We start from the raw sequence: 21,891 nt of genomic DNA, 5'->3' as shown, positions 1-21,891 counted from the left end.
AACCACCCGCCACAGTAGTCTGCGGCTTACCACCCCGCCATCTTGGCTCCGCCCCCCAAGTTAACTGTTTTTTACAACACTGTCCACTGGCATATAAAGAGCTAACAGACACATTTTGCAACAGTATTATGAAGACAGAAACAACATTTTTAATCTTGTGAGAAGTCACACATCTTTTTTTTCCAACTTGTGTTTATAATGCTATATGAGAAGCACAAAATGCAATCATGTTTTATTACCATATAATAAAATTTTAGAGTAAGATGAGTTTGTGGAACAATTTTTCTTCAAGATTTATATAATCATTTCACACTTCTCAGAAGCATGCTGTCCTCTAATCCCTTGCTGGTAGATTGTTGTAACTTCAAACAAGTGATACTCAAATCTTTACCCTTGGGACCCCCCTTTACATCTACATATGAATGTTGCATGCCCCCACTCAATATAGCATATAAATTAAAATATTTTGTTTGTTTAGTGTATATTTTCATTCACACATTTTTGTATACTTATATTTTAAAATTTAAGGAAATAGGTTTTGGCTAAAGTTCAGTTTTATTTAAATTAAGGTGCCTCTCTCTGCTACTCAGCTGCACTGCAACATACAGATTGCGCGGTGCAGCTGCACAGCAAAGAAGGAGCTCCCAAAAGCGGCTCCTGTTTGTGGCACCGCAAAGCGCCAAGGTTATGTTGCAGCTGTGCAGCTCCGTATAGAGGCAGTGCAGCTGCGACGTAATTGTTGCGCGTGCCATATGTATGGCGCGGCAACCCTAGCATGTCGTGGATGTGCCGCAAAGGGCCCATCTGGACAGGGCGTCTGTATTCAACTAAATGTATGTCATTAAAAAGTTTGGGGAAAGGAGGAGGAAGAGGGATCAGGGCCTCCAAGTCTTGCAGCACACTTGAGCAACTTCTCTGCCTCCCCAGGGATTCTTCCCCATTGTTTGAAAACCACTAAATTCAAACCATTAGGCAAGTTTTAAACAATTGTCCTTAATGTGATAAAAATAGCACATTTCCTAAGAAGATCACTTTATATTACATGTTAAGGTTGAACTAACTAGGGTATGTAATGGAAGCCTAAGCTCATCCCTTAGCTGATTTAGGTGTGAGTTCCTATGAGCATAGCTGGCATTTTGTGACTGAGTCCTATATCCTTTTCCTACTGGAAATGGGATGCTTCCTATATCTGCATTACAAACCAACATGCAAGTAAAATTTATCACTACAAACACAAATTGGCAGGAGATTGTTCAAAATTTGCAGATATTTATTAGTACTGCATTAACATCAGACACTTTTCTTCTTCTTTCTACTACCACATTTGCAATTCTACTTTTCTCTGACCTGTAGTAAAAGGGCAGCCCACTTAGCAGCACAGGGAACTGCCAAGAAAAGTGGAATTCCAAGCTGCAAATCACTCACAGTAGCCTTTCTTTTTCTTTTCCTTCCTTCCTTTCCAAAGGAGGATGGGCCTTGCCTTTCCCTGAGAGACTTCTATGATCTAAGTGAAACAATTTTTGTAGTCAGAATTGATGTCCCAGCAATTATTTGGGCAAAAAGGAAGGCTAAAGCCTGGTAGCAATGGGAAGAATCCAATGACCTGTCTCTGTGACAAGTGCTCAGATTTCAGTAAGTCAGCAGACTGGAAAATCTTTTTGGTGCCAGAGTGGCCCCAGAGTTTCACATGACTTCTAGGCCAGGAGGATTTTGGGGTCTTGATGAAATATGCCATCTAAGAGGTGAAACACACCCATGGCTTGGAGTGGCCTCTAGCCACTCCAACCCCAATCAGCCCCAGTTAACCAGAGACCATAGCAACCACATGGCCTGCTCTGAAGGTGGGCCACCACCATGGTCCCAAACGGGCTAGCAGTAAGGAATTGACTTTCACTGCACCTTTTGCAGGTGGCTTCAGGCAGTCTTAGGTTGGCTTCTGGCCGATCCGAGGGCGTAATGTAATGCAGATATAGGAAATATCCCATTGCCATTAGGAAAAGAATATAGGACTCAGTTACAAAATGTCATGCCATGCCTCCAAAGCAGCTAGAAACCAGTAGTTTTGGTCCGTGTGTTTGTTTGTTTGTTTGTTTGTTTTGATATCTTTGTGTTTTGGGCCTTAGACTGCCTGTAGTTTTTTCTTTTTGCCCAGTAACCCTACAGCAAGAGTCTGCATCCAAGCTCATGCTTGAAGTCTGTGGGTGTAAATTTGCAGTTATTTTAATCTCACATATGAGAATGAAGAATTTCAGAGGTTTTCTCCCAGCTGGGCAAGATTACAAGAGATTTTTTTTTTTTTACCCACAAGTTTTACTATGGTTGACGCCCACTTGTAAATATATCCTTCATTATTTGAAATCAAGGATTCATTAAATTCTGCAAGACTTTAGATTGTACACACATTTGACTTTTTTCAGAAAATATTCCTCACATTGTGCATTGAAACTTGAATATGAAAACCATAAAATCAACAACTCCAGCAGCTCATTTGGAAGTGTATGTCCATAAAATCAAAAATCTTTTTGCGCTTTCATATATACTTAACCTTCTGCCTTGTAGGTCAGAATCAATTGAAGTTTTGCTGGTTAGCAATTGAACACAAAAAGCTCCTTGAAAGGCAGCAGCATTCTTTCATGTTCATTCTAGGCTGCTTTTCTTATTAGATAGCAATAAGAAAATGTCAGAGAATTTTTTTAAAAAAATCTATTAAGTGGAAGAGAAGCAGGTTGTGAAATGCTTTCTAGTGTGATAAAGAATTTAAGCAGTGCTAAAAGCTAACTGTCAAAGACATCTGCAGTGTTAAAATTTGTGCCAAACCAAATGCAGCAAGAAGAAAGTTGTTGTAAAATTCACACTACTCTTGCCATAACTTTCAACATTGCTCATCCCACTGCTTGACAGTTTCATTCTGAAAGCTAAAATTTACTGGCAGAGTATAGATGAGAGGCAAGTAACATCACCCATTTAGAAAATATGTTTTTTAAAAAGTGAAGCACAAGAGGGAAAAGGTCTTTCTGAAAACAAAATTCAAAGATCACTAACTTCCAGTACCCTTTTTACTTACCTGTTTTCTTTACTTACCTATAGTTTCTAGGTAAGGCTCTGTCCTGGGCCCAGTGTTATTCAACATCTTTATCAATGACCTGGATGACAGAATTGGGAGCACACTTATCAAATTTGCAGATGACACCAAATTAGGAGGAATAGTTAATACTCCAGAGGACAGGACCAACATTCAAAATGATCTGAATAGACTAGAAAGCTGGGCCAAAGCTAACAAAATGAAATTCAACACAGAGAAATGTAAGGTACTGCACTTAGGGCAGAAAAATGAAATGCACAGATATAGGATGGGAGACACATTGCTGAATGAAAGTACATGTGAAAGAGATCTAGGAGTCCAAGTAGACCATAAGTTGAACATGAGTCAACAGTGTGATGCGGCAGCTAAAAAGGCCAATGCAATTCTAGGCTGCATCAATAAAAGTATAGTGTCTAGATCAAGAGAAGTAATAGTGCCACTGTATTCTGCTCTGGTCAGGCCCCACCTGGAATATTGTGTCCAGTTCTGGGCACCACAATTCAAAAAGGACATTGAGAAACTGGAGTGTGTCCAGAGGAGGGCGACTAAAGTGGTGAAAGGTCTGGAAACCTTGCCCTATGAGGAACGACTCATAGGAATGTCACATTGAGGAGGGAGCAAGCTTGTTTTCTGCTGCTCCAGAGACTAGGACCTGGAACAATGGATGCAAGCTACAGGAAAAGAGATTCCACCTCAACATTAGGAAGAACTTCCTGACAGTAAGGGCTGTTCGACAGTGGAACAAACTCCCCCGGAGTGTAGTGGAGTCTCCTTCCTTGGAGGTCTTTAAGCAGAGGCTAGATGGCCATCTGTTGGGGATGCTTTGATTTGGATTTCCTGCATGGCAGGGGGTTGGACTGGATGGCCCTTGTGGTCTCTTCCAAATCTATGATTCTATGATTCTTTGGAGGTGTTCAGTTTTCAGTCAGAAAGCTTTATTCAGTTTCCTTGCTGAAACTCTTTTGAAAGGTAGTCTTCTACTCTGACTGACCTCATTCCGCAGGTGAAATCAGTCTGCTTTTTCATATTACATCATGAGTCAATGAGGTAGAAAATAAATTTTCTCTAAAAGAAAGTGTGCAGTTGTACAAACCTTGAGCATGTTATATACATTATGCACTGCAGTGCTATCTGACCACCTTGAACACCTGATCTTGACTGATTCCAGATGTTCAGCAGAGTCAACACTGGTTAGCACTTGAATGGGAGACCACCAGGGAATTTTTGGAATTTCCTGATAGAGGTAGAAGTAAGCAAGTTTCCTGCCTGAATCTCCAAAGATCCATTGTCGGTCAGAGTTGACAGTACAGTGATTTGACACACTTTTAAGGCAGCTTAATTTGTTTCTGTGTTCAAAATAATGCTGATAGCTGTGGCAAGATAATCCCATCACCCAGGAAGTGCATAATGCACCTCCCTTTCCCTATGCAGCATTCGGACCTGAATACAATTGCTTCTTCCAGCTAGAGTAGATCAATCAAATCATTTGCTGAGGGGTAAGCCAACACATAGGTAAATCACACTGCTTTAATAGTCTCCACCTGGGACTTGCAGTTGGTTATAGTTGTAAATATTGCATCGTGTTCACTCAGCCTCACTTTCACAATACTTACATATTTTACAACTGGCCAGTGCAGAATGCAGTCTGGTCTTGAGATTCCAGTGCTGAGAACTAGCAGTGGGTCAGTTGAGATCTAGCAGTGGATGAGTCTAACAATGGGTCAGGCATGGACACAGAGAGCAAGGGACCAACCAGTGTTGTTGACACTTTGTCTAATTGCAGGGTTAGTCCTCTCCCAGAAATTGCTCAAAGACTCTTAATAAGACGTCCTCATGAACAAATTGACCTCTCTAGGAGTTTTCATAAGCACATTCTTAGCAGTAGATAGAATTTGAAACAGCTTATACAGTGGAAGAGTAACAAACCCATATTGCCCTTTACATAATTGATTATACACTGATGTGATCCAGTAGCTCCAACATAACTAAGCTGACTTCTTTTAAAGCCGAAATGCATGGACCAAATGAAGTGGCTTCTCACCGCTTTGGGAGTGTGGCATTTAGATGACGTACACCACCAAAGCAGCCAGAAGCCACACCGAGGCCATGCTTATGGGGCAAGAGCTGGACCTTTTAGGAAAGAATTAAATCCTCACCTGCTGGCAGCCAGCTTGAGACCTCAGTGGCAGCCAATTTGGAAGTGGGCTGTGCAGTTGCTGCCCCAGTGTGATTGGGGCAGAGAAGATGGATGCTGCTCCTTCTGGGCCATGTGCTTCAGCCCCAGATTACAGAACCAGTTAAGAGAATCTTGGCCTAAAATACAGTCAGGCTTATGTTGTTGAGACTGATCTCTTGGAACAAAAGTGGTTAATTGGCATAAGACTATGGAGATATTCATAAAACAAACCATGCCACAGGTTATCATGAGAACAGACTTGATTTTGAATCTTTAAGGTGGAGTAAAAGGATTACAGAAAATAGTGCCTAAGTGCTGTTCAAATAGCACATCTTCCCAAATACTTTGTTAAACACAAGGAGGAATACAAATCCCCATTTTTGTACTTGCCAGTTGCCAAAGTGTGATGGGTTCAGTGGAAGGTCTCCAAAAACACATACTTTCCTGTTAGCTGCTGTGCCTCAGGTTGTCTTAGGGCATGCTTGCATTACAAATGGCCTACATCTATTGAAGTGCACTACCAGAAAGGTTTGTGTTGCTGTGGCTCAAGTGGTATTGTAAACTTTTCTTGAATGACATTTCCTGCTATCACAGCAGTTTTTCCTCTAGTCCACAGGATCATAACACATGTCACAGATTTTGAAGCAGAGTGCAGGCCTGCACAACTCCTGACCCCCACAAGCCAATTGCAGCTTAATAACTGTCTATCCTAGTAACCATCTATCATGCCTTGGCCTCAACTCTGTCCAGTTTTGCAGTACCAGGAAGCATATATCAAACCCTTGTGTGGGCTGCCATTCATGGCTGATGAGCTACGTCAGCTTCTTGAGTCACAATCACGAGTTGTGTAGGCATATTCTGTTTGGAATTCTGCAGCATATCGAGGATACCATATGACAATGTCAAATGCATGAATCAGTTGCACATACCAAGCTTGTTATTGGTGTATGAATTTATACTGGCACTATCACACACACCTACCTCCCCCCCCCCTCATTTTCTACTGTACTTAGCAAAGTTGAAGGTTACATCTTTCTTGCGCAGAATTAAGACAAAAATTATAAGTATGTTTAAAAACTATTTGGACAATTTAGGTTGTGCCACTTGGATGCATTTGATGAACAGAAAATAATTCAAGAATCTAATCTTTCTTCTCATTTTTTTCCCTTCTCAGGTAACAAGTTCTGGGTCTTCAAGGACACCACTCTCCAACCAGGGTATCCTCATGATTTAATAACATTGGGGAGCGGAATTCCACCCCATGGTATTGATTCAGCAATTTGGTGGGAGGACGTTGGGAAAACATATTTCTTCAAAGGAGATAGGTTGGTATCTTGGAAAAAATAATCCAACTGTGTGCTTTTTCATGGTGTCTGTATATGACAGGTATTCATAGTCCTTTATTGTTAGCTGGTCTTATAAAAATGTGACTCACATAGGAACATCAAGTGTTGTGTATAACTGTTTTACCACACTGATACCATTTCAGTTCTTTATTTGTACCCCTCTGTGCTGGTTAAGCCAGCCGTTTTATGTGTCTGATTAACTACTATAAATCTTCTCAGGGGCATCATTAGGGGAGTGTATATGATGCGGATCACAACGGGTGACATCCTAGGGGGTGATACCACTGGTTCCAAAACATCAGCTTTTTGGCAGGAACAAGCTGTGGCATTCACCTGCATCCCTTTAAAATGCTGAAGAGATGGTATGAGTGGGGTGAGGCCCAGTGGGGAAAAAATGGGAGAGTCCTGATTTTTTAAATATTCTTTTTAAAAGTTTGATGTTTTTTTGGGCCCTCAATAATCAGCCATGATGAATAAAATGGATTGGTATAGTTATGGTAAACATTAATACTGATCAGTTTTTAGAGTTCCTCTGGAATAACATACCATTGTTAAGATTTAAGAAACAGTTTGCTTGTGTGCAGCATCTCTTTTAGTTCAAAAATGAATTATGCCTTTTGTTTAAACGTCAGCGCTTTCAAGAAACTATTATATAGTTTGGCCACTGTGAGCAAATGTGTCCGTATAGAAAATGTGGGCATCTTCTATACAATCATCTGTTCCACTTGTTTATTCTGCTGTCTGCATCCTGGCCTTTCCCTGTTTGTCTTGTTTTGGATTCAGCAGTACAAGAGAAGCAATAGTTAAAACTGAGCCCTATGCTTGGACTTTGTACATGAAGTTACTTAGAGAGACAAATAAATGCTACAGGAATTGAATATTTTCCTTTTGTTGCCTAAAGGACACAGGAAACCATATAGACCTCAGATGTGTTTCTAATTTCTGTCTGCCATAGAAGAAACATAGAAAGTCATCTTAGGCCTTGTTCCCACTATGGTTTAAACCAGATTGTGATTCCAAATGATTCAGTTTAAACCACCATGGTTCCCACTTAATTCGAATCACTGAAGCAATTCGGAAAGGGAGGACATGGTTTGTACCCATTTAACCTGCGTCAAAAAGAGCTGATAAAATGGGGTGGTTTTGGAGCTGAATCGATTTATTTAGAAATAAATTGATTCAGCCCAAGTGGCAAAAAGGTGGATTTGAATCGGATTCAAATCTGCCCTGGTTCTCACTGGCAGTGGCTTCCCTGGCCTCTCAGCCATATCTCCATGCCTGCTCTGTTCTCCCAGCTTGCCTCTCTCCTTCTGCCCCAGCCTCTTCTCTGCCCCTGGCCTACTGGTATGGCCAGGAGGATGGAGGGAGGCATGGCGGAGAAGCCATGTCTGTCACTTGCTTCACCGATTCTTGAAACAGGTGCAAACATAGTGAGAACCACTCTGTTTGCTGAACCAGTTTCAGGAATCGGTTCAGGAATCAAATCAAAAGGTAAGTGGGGGTTGGGCCTTATACTGACTCAAACTGTTTGTCCATCTAGGTAAGATCTTGACAACTAAAATTTATATTTAATGCCAACCATATTGCAATTACATTTTACTGTGAAAAAAACTTATATAATTTGCCTCCCATGTAGACCAGATCATGTCTAATATATTTCTTTCCATGGGAAGCTACATCAAGTCAAGGTCTTCCTAAAAATACTGTGCATTTTAGCCAAAATAATAATAAAAATAATACAGAAAATATCAAAGGAAACTTCTGTTGATAGAAAGGTTGCTACTTAGAGCTGTAACATGCATAATGGGACTCAGCAGGACACAAATGCAATACAGTATGTAAGGAGAAGATCGAAGAACATGAGCCTTGCAGAGATAATTGAGCTATTACAGGATATTGACCACCAGTGGGAATATGCCCATATCCCACTAAGCTTCTCAGTACATATTGTTTATATCACCTTTTTCTTTCTTAATGTAATGTTAGAGTTGAATTCTCCTGCTGGTTTTAATTGCACGCATAAGCCTATTACAGTCTTTTTTTTCTGAATTGGTGAGAACCTACTATTGCTTTTTTAGTAGCAATGAGGTTGGCAGGCATGAAAGACACAGGCAAAAGGTGACATCAAAGTCAGATGAGGGAAATAGTTTCCTTGAAAAGATCATGAAAAATAGTGGAGAAAAGTACTTGCTAAGTCACAATGACAATGTAGACATGAATGAGCAAGTCTCTGAAAATGGGTAAAAAATAGCAAGTGACAATTGCTCTGGTTAAATCTGTGTTGACTTTTGTACTGGCCACAATCCACTAAATACACTTTGACTGTATCCTATGAAAGTGAATGGAAATGGTGCAGCAGCAGCAATAAACTGACTTGTCTTTTAAATATACTGCAGCTGTACAAAAGATGGTCCCAGAGGATTGTGCATATACTTCTTGCAAATATCAGCATTATTCTTCTGTCCATCATTACCTTGATTCTTCTCACTTTTCATGCTGCTCATAACTAGACACCTTGGTATTCACTTCTCTTCTCACACCCCACTTTAAATGTATTCTATGCTCAAATCCAACATATCATTTCTCTCATTTGGGTGCCAGTTAAAATCATATTTATTTGAATAACCTGTCAGGCATTAGGCAAGTCTTTTCTTTGTTTTTGCTGCTTATTTTATTGACTTTAGCAGATATTTGTAATTTTAGACCTGCATATTTTGTGATTTTAGGTTACTAGACTTGTAGGTATTTGCCATTTTTGATTTTAACAGTATGCTTTTATGTAAAATATATTGGGTTTTTTTTTTTAAAAAAAAGTTCATCTGCTCTGAACTCCAAGAAGAAGTTCATGAAATAAATGAAATCCTTCAAAAAAAAAAAAATAATCCCCTATATATCCTTTATTCTAACTCTATTTTTTTAATACCGTGATCCGCATCTTTAAGTGTTAGGAACTCAAGAAATTGATACATTTCTAACATGGAATATATAAGGAATTTTGTTGAAACATTCTTGTCATTTCCTTCTACAGATAGAGCACTCCTAATCTGGAAATCCAAATTCTGGAAGACCCCCCCCCCCCCCCAGCAACACTGGCCTGTTAAGTCAGGCAGCATCATTTGTTATTTTAAATGTGCCTTTGAGAATTACTGTTTTGGTAGATAGACAACATATCCTAAAATAGGGGGAGAAATATTCAGAAGCACAGAAACTGGCCCTAAATCAGTGAGCCCATTTTTGTATTCATTATGTCTATGTAAAGAAAGTTTTTGTTAGCCTTTTTGTTAGTTTTTTCTATCAGAAGTAGTTCTCCTACACTAATTGCAGGCTTCTTTTGAAACAATTTAAATTGGAGTTTAAAATTGCAGTAATTGCAGGCTTCATCTTATAATGCTGCATGTGGTACAGCATATACACCATATACTGGTTGTTGTCCACTAATCTCTGGATCACACTCTTTTTATCTTCCTATTAATAGGAACAATATGGAATTCTGAAGGCTTCTCTTTTTTATTCCTTCAACACAGAAAATAGGGCACTTTATTTTTTTAAAAACTCATCTTCCAAGATGTACAGTCCAGCCCTAAAAATACTTGCTCATAGGAACTGAATCAGGTTAAAGTTCTAACTAATTCAGTTGCCTACAAGAATACTGCAAGGAGGATCAATGCAATAGCATTATCCCCTGCAACCAGTATGTGCCATGACTAGTGGCCACTAATAGCCTCATCCTTCATAAATTGGTACAGTTAAAGTTGTGCAAGCTTATAGCATCATGTAATGATGGTTACATCATTACAGTTTTGGTTTTTTACTTGTAATGACAAATTTCAAAGTTTTTCTGTGATTCCTTGGAGGTCGCAGAACCTTATCGCACATGCTTTTTTCATACTGTAGGAGGATGCTCATGTGCGCGCGTGTCCGGCAGAAAATGGAGTTTACCACACACGAAGACGTCCTCCAACAGTCCCCATTCCGTCCCCCGGCGTGCACCCATTCCCATCCAGTCCTGAAGGGTGCGATTTTTGCCTGATGGACTACCTTCTGTCAGGCAAAAATGGCACCCGTCAGGACTGGACGGGAACGGGTGCACGCCGGGGGATGGAACGGGGACTGTTGGAGGACGTCTTTGTGTGCGTTAAACTCCGTTTTCTGCTGGACACTTGTGCACGCGAGCGTCCTCCTACAGTTTCCCACACGTTTAAAAATACATGTGCGATAAAGTCCCCAGTCAATACAGTGCTTTGGCATCACTAGGAGAGTGCAGGGGAAGTAACACTTGGTCAGGCCCTCCACCCTCTGACCTCTGTGCTGTCCCTTCCTTCTCTTCAGGTGGAGAAAGATGGGACAGCACAGGAGGGGGGGAGTGCACTTAGCCTTTTGCTATCAAAAATAGAAGGAAAAAGGGGGAAAGGCCATGATCTGTGACAAAACAATGTATGTGTTTTATGTATGTGTTTTTAAAATGTATATTAAATGTTTATTTTTTATTAATAAGAAATGCAGTGAATTGTCATAAATATGATGCTACCTAGTCCTATGCATATCTCATTGTGTTCAGTGAGAATTAGAGTGGAGCTGTACATTAAAGTGAAGACTAAAATAGTGTCACAGCTTATGCCTTATTTTCATAGCTGTTTCTATAGTCCACCTATATGAAGCCTAGCCTACATTCAGAATTTAAAAGATTAAAGTAGTAGTGCATTAACATATAAGCAAGCTGGCTTTTAAACTGTTACTTCCACAGTTGATCAGGGCTTCTTTTTATATAGCATCTTCTTCAGAGATGTGCACTGAACTCTAGTTAAAAGCTGCTTTTGTTCTCTCTTGATCTTCAGATAGACAGACAGACAGACAGACAGACAGACAGATGTATAGTCCTCTTAGGATAGCCTTTGAAGAATGACAATCATTCCTTGATTTGGGTTTGTTTCATCCTGGTGATATGAAGCCTTTCTGAAGTATATGGGAAGCAAGCTTGAGGAAAGCTGGCAGCTCCATTCTAGTTTTTTGGGGAGCCCTAATTTTTTTTTTTTTTTGAAAGAATAATTTCCCAATTATTAGGGGATATGTAGGGCAATTTTTCCCATGGTTTTTGCCCCCATGGCTATTTCAGGGGCAGAGGAATTGACATCTGTGACAGTTCCTGTTGTAAAAAAGGCCTTTCCTGGACCTAAAATGGTCCTGGTGATAAACTTGTGTACTGGGAACACTTGGGTGCAAAAAAAAATGTTCCTTTTAAGGGTTGAGGCCCCATTGACACTGATGAAAATCTGCTAGGTGAATTGGGGGTGGGGGGAGGGTTTCAGGGCCAGAGTACTCCAGAGGCAGCCAGAGTATTCTGGCAAGTGTAGCCAAGCCCTTTGAGATTGATTGATTCATTCCTGTCTATGTGCCAAAAATGTTTCCAAGGCAGCACAATTTAGGGTTATGACAATATATTAAATTATGATTGAATTAAAACTGATAGGGAAGCTTTCAACCTTGTTCTCAGAGCTACAGCTAAGGAGGGAAGTGGGAGCTTTCAACCATGTGGGGAGGCTATCAATATTTTTGTAGTGTTAACCATAGGCTAGTATTGCCTCTGAACACAGCACTTGGTCTGAATTTTAGTAACAGTTCAGAAGCTAACAGTGCAATTCTGTGCATAATTACCATGAAGTAGGTTCTTCTGTGTTCCACAGAATATAAGATTGCAGTCTTATTTATTTGAAACCTCTATACTTACTGATTTTTTTATTGCAAACATTTATTTGTATGTACAAAATGTAGGGCCTTGAATTATTTACTACACATTGTCTGACTGGATAATCAAAGGCTCCTGTAATGCATAACCTAAGAGAAGAATTAAGATTGCTGTGGGAGCCTTAACTCAAAGTTTACTGGCTTGTGTGTGATTAAAACCTTGACTGAAACATTAGTATAGATCTTTGCATATAACATATGTCCTTGCATTGCTGTGTAGTAGTACCCCTAGACGTCGGAATTATTCTGATTATGCAAAAGGCATTTGCTGGTTTGGCCTTCAAACTAGACAACCCCTTTATTTTTTTTCTACAGTTACAAGAAACAGCTGTCCAGTCAGCAAACAGATTAAATGTCTTACTTATTTGAGAGTATATCTTAAATCAAAAGGATCTGGTTTTCCTAATTATTTGGTGCAGTGCACTGAAATGTTTATCTGCAGATTTGTGATCTTATATTTTTCATCCTTAGGTACTGGAGGTACAGTGAAGATATAAGAACTATGGATGCTGGTTACCCCAAACCAATCACAATTTGGAAAGGTATCCCAGAATCACCTCAGGGAGCCTTTGTCCACAAGGAAAATGGTATGTGGTTATTTAGGAGATGAAGTATTTCTATTTTTGAATGTCAGTATTAGCTAAAACAACAATAACAACATTAAGTCAAACATAATTTAAAAAAAATATTAAAAACAGTTAAAAATGTTAAACAGCTTTTAAACTAGCTTACAGTTGTAAACCACTTAGACACTGCTAGATTGGTATGAAGCGGTATATAAATGAAGCTGTTTGTTTAAACAGTAATTACCTTCATGACAGAGTGAATATAAATAAGCATAGCCTCACTGAATTTCACAGTTGTCCAAACAATTGTGTTCTGGATGCCATTACACTCATTACACAATGGTCCATTGGTTCCCCAGGGTGTGGTCTGTTTCTGGAACAATTCTTTACACTAGGGATTGCAATAGACCATCACTGAGAAAATATGGCTGCTCACATCACAATGTTTAAATTAGACTAGTGTCCTAATAATATTGCTGCCTTTGTATACATTGCCCCATTACCTCTCATTCATTAAGTATGTTGGTTAAGGTTGATGGGGCTTAAAGTGAAATAAAATCTCAGTGGGCCACACATTCATCAGGCATGAAGGAAATCAGTCATGACATCACATATATTGGCTTCCACATTGTTTATTGGTTGTCCTTGAAATGTTGGCCATTTAAAGATGTGGCCTCCCATTGTTCAAGTGTTTGAAGTTTCTGAGAGCAAAATAAAAATACAGACTGTGATTACAGCCATTGTCAGTTTCTCTCTGCCTGCTGCACTGTATATATGATTGATTGATCAGAGATTGAATTGCTTCTTCTTTCTTTCTTTCTTTCTTTCTTTCTTTCTTTCTTTCTCCTTCTCCCTCTTCCCAACTTCTCTCTCTCTTTCTCTCTTCCCATGACACATCTCTAATAATCCTATTTTCATTTTCCATGGAAATGATATGACACATTTCCCCCTTGTTATTCCTTCCTTTGGCTGGAATAGCTAATTGCTGCAAAAAGCATTTTCATCACAGAAATATGCTTAATCACTTCCTTGCTTTTAAGTCCGTTTCATTTATCAAAGGGGGCATTTTCCTGAAGTGGCCATTCCAGTTGGAGAAATTTTGTCTTTGCAAAAGGAAACTAGTTCAGGCAGAATTATATTTTTACATATATTATTATCAAAAACTAGTTTTCTTAATAAATAATAGTCATATATCTTCCATAGACCTGTATTAATATGTGAATATAGTAGTCCACCCTTATCCATGGGGATATGCTCCAAAACGTGGATGCCTGAAACAGTGGATAGTATCAAACACTATAATAATAATGTTTTCAGACTGCAGTTGACCACAAATAATTTAAACCATGGAAAGAAAAACTGTGGATAAGAGAGGACTATGTAATATTTTGGACCACGGCTGACCGTGGGTAACTGAAACCATAGAAAGCAAAACTGCAGATAAAGATGGAATGGTGTATCTATATATGATTATCCCATGCTTTGTTATGATTAAATGTTAATGCTGTTGTGTGCCTCCAAGTAGTTTCTAACTTATAAACACCCTGTTATGGGTTTGTTTGTTTTTTGCAAGTATTAAATTAATAGCAATAGCATTTGCATTTCTATACCATTTCATTCTGAACTAAGCGCTCTCTAAGTGGTTTAATAATAATATAATTTTAAAAATTATTTATATTTTCCCTCCTCTCCCAGGTAGATTGAGGCAGTATTACAACCTAGTATAAATATACAAATACAAAACATAGCAATAAAATACAGAAGACTTAACAATTAAAAACATACTATCAAAAGGCGACAGTGGGATAAAGATATTCCAGTCCTAATCAAAGAGGTGGATCCATATGTTTTATACAGGATCGGGAGGGTATGCTGTAGGCCAATTGCTCCAACAAGCTGGGTACTCATTTTACCTACCTACAAAAGGATGGATGGCTGAGTCGACCTTAGAGCCCCTCAAGATATCAAACTCACAATGTTTTGGCTGCAGTACTGACATTTAACCACTGCACCACCAGGCCATGCAGTGATCTTGACTGTGGGAAACAATTCATGTTACTGTTCCTGAGGCTTCACCAGGCAACTTTCCATACTTTTTCCCCCTTTACCCAAAGGACTTATCACATTTAGCCTTAAAGAAAATCTTGAAGAAAAACAAAGGGCTGAAACAGATGGCACGAAAGGCCCCGATTAGAAATTAATAATAGTACAGAAGATGGAAATGGTTCTTGTGTGACTCTGAGAAGTGGCTCTTTGGTCAAAGCGAATTGCACAGATTCAGTTACCAAAAAAAAAAAAAAAAAAAGATAAAGAAACATAAGAATTTCACAAGCAATAATATATAGGAAAAAGGAGTTTGGGGCTTTGTAGTTGTGTCACTGGCCAAAAACACACAGGCCAAATAAGGCAGCTTTCAGCTGCTTTGGGGGCATGGTGTTTAGATGACATACAGTCTCAAAGTGGCTGGAAGCCATGCCGAGGTCATGCCAAGCCAGGAAAAGCCGCCCTATAGAGGGGTCAATTTAGATCGATTCCAGGCCGGCATGGCTTGTGACTGCGGTGGCGACCCACTTCGGGAGCAGGCTGTGCACTTGCCATAGTCCCAGTTGGGACCTTCCAGGCCATCTGCTTCACCCCTTTGTTTTTCTTCAAGGCTAAATGTCCTTTGGGTGAAGGGAGAAAAACGCACAGAAAGTTGCCTGATGACTCCTACAGGATCAGTAACATTAATTGTTCCCCAAAGTCAAGATCACTGCATGGCTCTATTGGTAATTGCATCAAGAGACAATGAAATAAGCAAGGAGACAAATAAGAAACACCACAACCTACTTTCAGAATACTCTGATTAAATTTTGCCTGAAACCATTTCCCTTCTACTCATCAGATGAAGATTCAACTTGAAATTGCACCAGATTGCTTTAGGGAAGAAATTGGATCTGTTTCCAAATAAACAACATCTTACGCTATTAAAACACTAATCCCTGTAGCTTCTGTTCTCAGTTTTGGTGGGCCCTTTGTGTGGCTATATCCAAAACACCAGGAGCTTGCTAAAAAAGAGGAGGGGGGGATATGTATACTTTCGAATTACACACAATATTTTAGATGAAAATCTTTTACATTTCAACAGAGGTTAAGGCAGAACAACACATTACACAGATAAATGGAGCCAGAACATCAGAACACAGTGGCACTCATCTTTGTTTCCACTCCCTCTCCCTGCCACTCATTTGCAGCATGCTGTATCTTTTATTATATCTTCACATTTTGTAACATTACCAAGGCAAACTTTAACCAGAGCTTGGAGGTCAGGAATTCCAACTTTGCCACCTTCATCAACATCTTTACATCAGACACTTACATGATGATTGTTATGTCAGATCCTTCCATACCTTCTGCAGCAATGCTGATCAACATTCACAATGCCCAGAAGCATTTTGAGAAGCTAGAGAGAGTGGATGGTCCAAAGCACAGCCTTGCTTGTGTGTTGAGCTCCCTCTGGGGCTGAAGGAACTGCTCTTGATTCTGGGGAGATTCTCTCTCCCTCTAACATGGTGGGGGTCTGTTTTGTGGGCTTTGAAATGTGTGTGCTGCTTTTCCACCACAATCTTGTTCTTTTTCCTCCTGGTGTCAGATGCCAGTCTGCCAGGAGACATCAGAAAACACTGTTGACCTTCTGGAACTGCTTCCAGCAGCACTGGGGAAGGTCTCTGGGCCAGGGTGCAGGATTTACCCTGGCCTGATTCTCACAGACAGCAAAGCCTTTTTCCTGAGGACCCACACTATTCCACATGATGAAATATGACAAAGATGGGATATTTACTATTTTATCAACAAATGACTAGAATACCTTTATAAAGCTACTTCTTCTTGTCTTCTGTCATGACAATAAATTTTGTTACCAGGGACTTGTCATTTCTAATGCTCTGGAAAGGATTTTTTTTAAAAAATAAGAGGAGGGAAAATTGTAGGAAAGATGTTGATGAAGTAAAGGAAATAAATACCGCCTTTGTTGCTACCACCCCACCTCAGTAAGTTGGGAAGGAGAGATAGTTTATTGAAGAAGGAAGGAAAAGAAAGGGAAGTAGCTCAGGTTATTTCAGATCCAACATGACATGACTCAAACGTTGGTGGACTTGTATATCATTGCCCCATGACATTATTGTATCTCTGACTCTGATATTAGACAGTGACATTCAGACACCATGACTGCACTGTAATGCTACCAGTGGTGAAAGCACCGGTTATGTAAGTTCTTTCTATTGTGAAAAGGCATTTGTGGAGTCCAAAGGCTGTTCTGTATATTCTGAACAGGAGAGGAAAGCTGATAAAACAGTATTCCTCCCTCTATTCTTCAACTTCAAAAGCTTCTCCTACCCACATCTTTTACTGGAATGAATATCTAGTCTACTCTTTCCAGTCAATAACACTGCTATTCCAAATGAAGTTCACTCTTTTTTTCCCCCTGATGATGTGGAAGACTGCTAGAGGCAAATTGTGAAATGGAAAAGATGGAAAATGCTCCTGCTGTTTTCATGGCATTCAGAACAGTGGGAGGAAGTTCACCCACTGTGAAAGTTTGTTTCACACTGGATCGGTGCCACTTTTCAGCTGGGCCAGTAAAATGCCTTGGATTTTTGGCAGGGACACAGGATTTCTACAGTTAGGCACAATTTGTAATTACCCTGGATTGCCTTTGAATGAACAAGTTCTAGCTCCCTGCAGAAAATAGGAAGCTGTGTACACCTGTTTTCTGTTGGCAGAGTTCATCATATAGCACTTTCTCTCAAAAACAGCAGTAACAGGGAACAGAATCAGTCCAGATACCTCAAGAGAGAGGGACAATTTAGAATGGCATAACACAACACTGTAATTTGGTATAATTGACCCTTGTTCCTGAGCTGGGTGGGAACACTTTGAGCAAATTAGGCTCAGGCTGGGCATAATATATTGTCCTGTTCAATAGTTCAGTTTAAAATAAGGATCTCCATCCACTATTCTCACATTGTTTGTGTGAGGGACGTTAGGTGTGCTGAGCATGATTTAGCCAGAGATGTGCTTCAGTTTTCCCTCTGAAATTGATTGGACTTTAAATGAATAGTTTTGTTTGGATTGTGTATAAGATTTTCTGCACATGAGAAATTATTGCTTTCATATATTTGGTTTGTTTCCTAGTATATCTTACAAAAATTTGTTTCTTGGAGAAGCAAAATAGAATCATAGAGTGGAAAGAAACCTCAAGAGCCATGAAGTCCAACCCCTGCCATGCAGGAATCCACATTCAAAGCATCCCTGACAGATGGCCATCCAGTCCCTGTTTAAAAACCGCAAAAGAAGGCGACACCACCACATCCACCAGAATGTTGGAGAAAGCTCATGCTCTGTAAGGGGGAAGGACCATACTGAAATGGGCAGTTTCTTGAGAAGTCAAAAATCAAGAGACAAACACGGAAGAATAAAAGGACACACTGTCCTGCACACTTTGATATAGAATGACACTCTGTCACCCTCGTGCCCTATAGAGAGTCAAATATTAATGGCATCAGCAAATTTGGTGACTGTCACCTAAAGCTCAACAGTGGTGGTACACCTTCCAATAGATGTCAGTATGTAGGAGGTCTATCATGTAATCCCAAATCCCACAATGTGCCCACTGTAGCAATAGTCATTTCTAAAATACAGTGGGAGTGTGCTACACATGACAGATCATAATATATGTAATATATAATAAGAGATGAGATGATTCTGTCGTGTGTAGCACACTCCCACTGCAAATTGTGAGTACAGTCTGTTGTTTTCTGATGTGAAGAGTGACTTAACCAAAAGTAAATTCATATCCATGATTACTGGAACATTTTATTTCAGATACAAAAAACCCTAAAAAAGAGAACTCTAATTATGCATTTGCCATTTTAAAAAAATAAGTATAACAATGTATAAAAGTGAGGTGAAAATTATTATCTGTCTAAAAATAACTTTCATTAGTAATAATTATTGTTCCAAAATGGTAAGTGTTGCTACAAAAAGATAATCAAAGGTAACCAAAACAGCTCCCAAGCAAATATAAATCATAAAATACCAACCAACAATACAACTTTAAAAAAAAGCATCTAGAACATCAAAGAGGCCAAATTTGGAGTACAGTCATTGGAATATAATCCCAGCAGGTAAAATTAAGTATGCAGTATGATGGGACCAAAAATGGGTTGTTTTAGTTACATCATTGGAGTAGTATTGGACATGACAGAACCTGAACATTTGTGTTATTCAAATATCATTAAATATGGAGTTGCTGGAAGTGTTGTAGTTTATATTTCCATAGTAGTAAGAAATGTTATATTTAAACTTTAACTACCATTGCATTTTGTTGCTCTTATTGGGTCAAGAGATTTCTATGTACTTATCAGATGGAACGTTTCTAAATGGTACATGCAATGAAATTCTGTATTGTGCAATATAAGAAGTCATGCTTTCCATTCTGTGCAGAAATTATATATTGGTGGTGTGGGACCTCTGCAATAAATGAGGCTAAGTAGATATAGAACAGTGAAGCCATCTTGGGGCTATACTGGAAAATATTTTGTTAAATTTTTAAACTCCAATTTTAAAGCATCGGCTTTTTGCCTCTAATTTTCAATAGTTTATTGACAGTAGAAATGTCTTGATATTAACATGTTGAAATAAATACCATTTTCTTTTTTAGGCTTCACATATTTTTACAAAGGCAAAGAATACTGGAAATTCAACAACCAGATGCTCAGGGTGGAACCTGGATATCCCAGATCCATCCTCAAGGATTTTATGGGCTGTGATGGACCAGCAGACCGGGACAAAGACCGACATAGCCCTCAAGATGATGTAGACATTGTCATCAAGCTGGACAACACAGCTAGCACTGTGAAAGCCATAGCCATTGTCATTCCCTGCATTCTGGCCCTGTGCCTCCTCGTTTTGGTTTACACTGTGTTCCAGTTTAAGAGGAAAGGAACACCCCGCCACATACTGTACTGCAAACGCTCTATGCAAGAGTGGGTGTGATGTAGGTTAATTTTCCAGGAGTTTGTGGTAACTTGAGATTCAGCAAAAGAGCTGTTATGCAGTTTCCTACCTAGGAGCAGGCACCTGTCCATCTCAGCCAAGGCTGATTTTTAAAACCCAAGGGGCTGCTTGCCTTGCACATGAGTGAGGGTTCACTCGAGTGGGAAGCTTCCATTGTACACAGTATCTGCCGTTCCTCCAGTCCTTCGTCTTTCTTTGCTATTTGGTTCTAGCCTTTCCTCCGCACGCTCAGTACCCAATGCAAAACTATCAGGATTTTCATAAAGAGGAAATGTAACAAGAAAAATGAGAAGAATCTCCAGTGTTTCTGTTGGGGAATTTAATCCCCCCCCCACCTCTTAAGGCCTGCTCCCCTTTGAAAGAATTTTGTGTGAGGTTTTTTAAAAAAGAAAAATGTAATCAATTTTTTTTAAGAGAGAAAAGATTCAGCAACTATAAAACAACAATCACAATGGAACTTTCAGGAAGTTTGAAGACCCAAAACAGCTTTGTCTCCAAAGAGGATTGCTTTCTGTCAGCTACAGTTATAGTCCTATACTCCTACACATAATTTTTTGTCAAGTGGGAGACCAGGATGACACACAGGAACTCAGACTGTTTGGACAGCCATTTTCCAACAAACAAGGGGCCAAAATATCTGCAATATAGTAACAGCCTTAATGATACATTCATTTTGTGTTTTATACAGCCGTTCTAAGCTATGTCCTCAATGTTTTAACACATTTATATTCATTACTATATTCAGATAGTATCTTTTTTTATTGATTGGTTTAGCTCTTTGTTGGTTTCTTTCCTCCCTCCTCATCCGCTCCTCCACTCTTCTTTTATTTTCCCCCTTTGATCTGTACCAGGCCAAGAGCCCTAGGCTTTCCCTAGGTCTATCAGGAAAACATAATTTAAAACCACAGTAGAAAGCATCAAGTCCCTAAAATACAATGCAGTGAACTAAAGTAACAGTGTTGCAGAGAAATGTAATATTAGTACAGTTTATGTATTTGATGACCCTTTGAAAACTACAGGTTCATATTGGTTATCTGGATAAGATTGGAATGTATCACTTACAGAGATTCCAGTTTCTGGAATTTATTTCCTGTAATTCCAAGTAAGGCCCACTGTAAGGGTTGGTGGTCCATAAACCATATCAGATCCGGAGAGCCTCTCCTTCCTTTCTTCTCAACATCATTGCGTTCTGTGCCCTTCTTTGCTTTCAGTGGCTGTATGCACTCTAGTTCCAGCTATCTCAGTGTTTATGGCACTTCATAGTGCCATAACTAAATGGCAGCTGGGACAAGCGTGTCAACATTCACTAGTATTAGCAAATACACAGGGCAGTTGCAGCTCAAATGGATAGGTTTGTGAGTTTGTTAACCCACCATGCAGGTAGAGTAAGAGTGAAGATCCAGCATGATGTGTGCTTTAAGTATTGGACTATGACTCTGGAGACCATGGTTCAATTCCCGCTTTGGCCATGAAACCCACTGGGTGACCTTGGGCAATTCACATGCTCTGAGACTCAGAGAAAGGAAACGGCTAACCTCCTCCGAACAAATCTTGCTAAGAAAACCTCATGATAGGGTTACCATTAATTTGAAATGACTTGAAGGCATGCAACAACAACAACAACAAATACTAGATTTATTTATTTTTATTGCTATATCAGTGAAAATATAACAGAAGCTAACAAAGAATTTGCCAGCTGTTTTTCTGAACTTCAAGTTTGTTTGTTTTTTAAATGTAAGAATAAACTGTAGCATTCAGACTATAAGAAACCAGAATTTTCTAGCAAAGATTATTGTCAGACATGGGCAAAATGTTCCAGCAGTCCTGTACTTTTTCTCCCATCACCACTGATTTCATGTGTTGGTATTCCCTCCAGTGGCCAATGAACAAACATTTCACTTCCCATACAGTGTTGATTGTGTA

General features: G+C 39.5%; 1 protein-coding gene across 2 annotated transcripts in view; it reads left to right on the top strand.

The window, feature by feature from the left end:
* Positions 1 to 21,461, top strand: part of MMP16 (matrix metallopeptidase 16) — a 234,325-nt gene extending 212,864 nt beyond the window's left edge. For both annotated transcript variants that reach the window (XM_042465288.1, XM_042465287.1), the window contains 3 exons: positions 6,433 to 6,583; positions 12,818 to 12,933; positions 19,613 to 21,461. In XM_042465288.1, coding sequence (XP_042321222.1) covers positions 6,433 to 6,583; positions 12,818 to 12,933; positions 19,613 to 19,947 — 602 coding nt within the window. In that variant the 3' untranslated portion in view covers positions 19,948 to 21,461. The remainder of the gene's footprint in view (positions 1 to 6,432; positions 6,584 to 12,817; positions 12,934 to 19,612) is intronic.
* Positions 21,462 to 21,891: the final 430 nt, after the last annotated feature.

This window comes from Sceloporus undulatus, chromosome 4 (assembly GCF_019175285.1).
Source record: "Sceloporus undulatus isolate JIND9_A2432 ecotype Alabama chromosome 4, SceUnd_v1.1, whole genome shotgun sequence".
Taxonomy (NCBI): Eukaryota; Metazoa; Chordata; class Lepidosauria; order Squamata; family Phrynosomatidae; genus Sceloporus; species Sceloporus undulatus.
The sequence above is the reverse complement of the archived record's forward strand: the minus strand, read 5'-3'. Positions and strand labels throughout refer to the sequence as shown.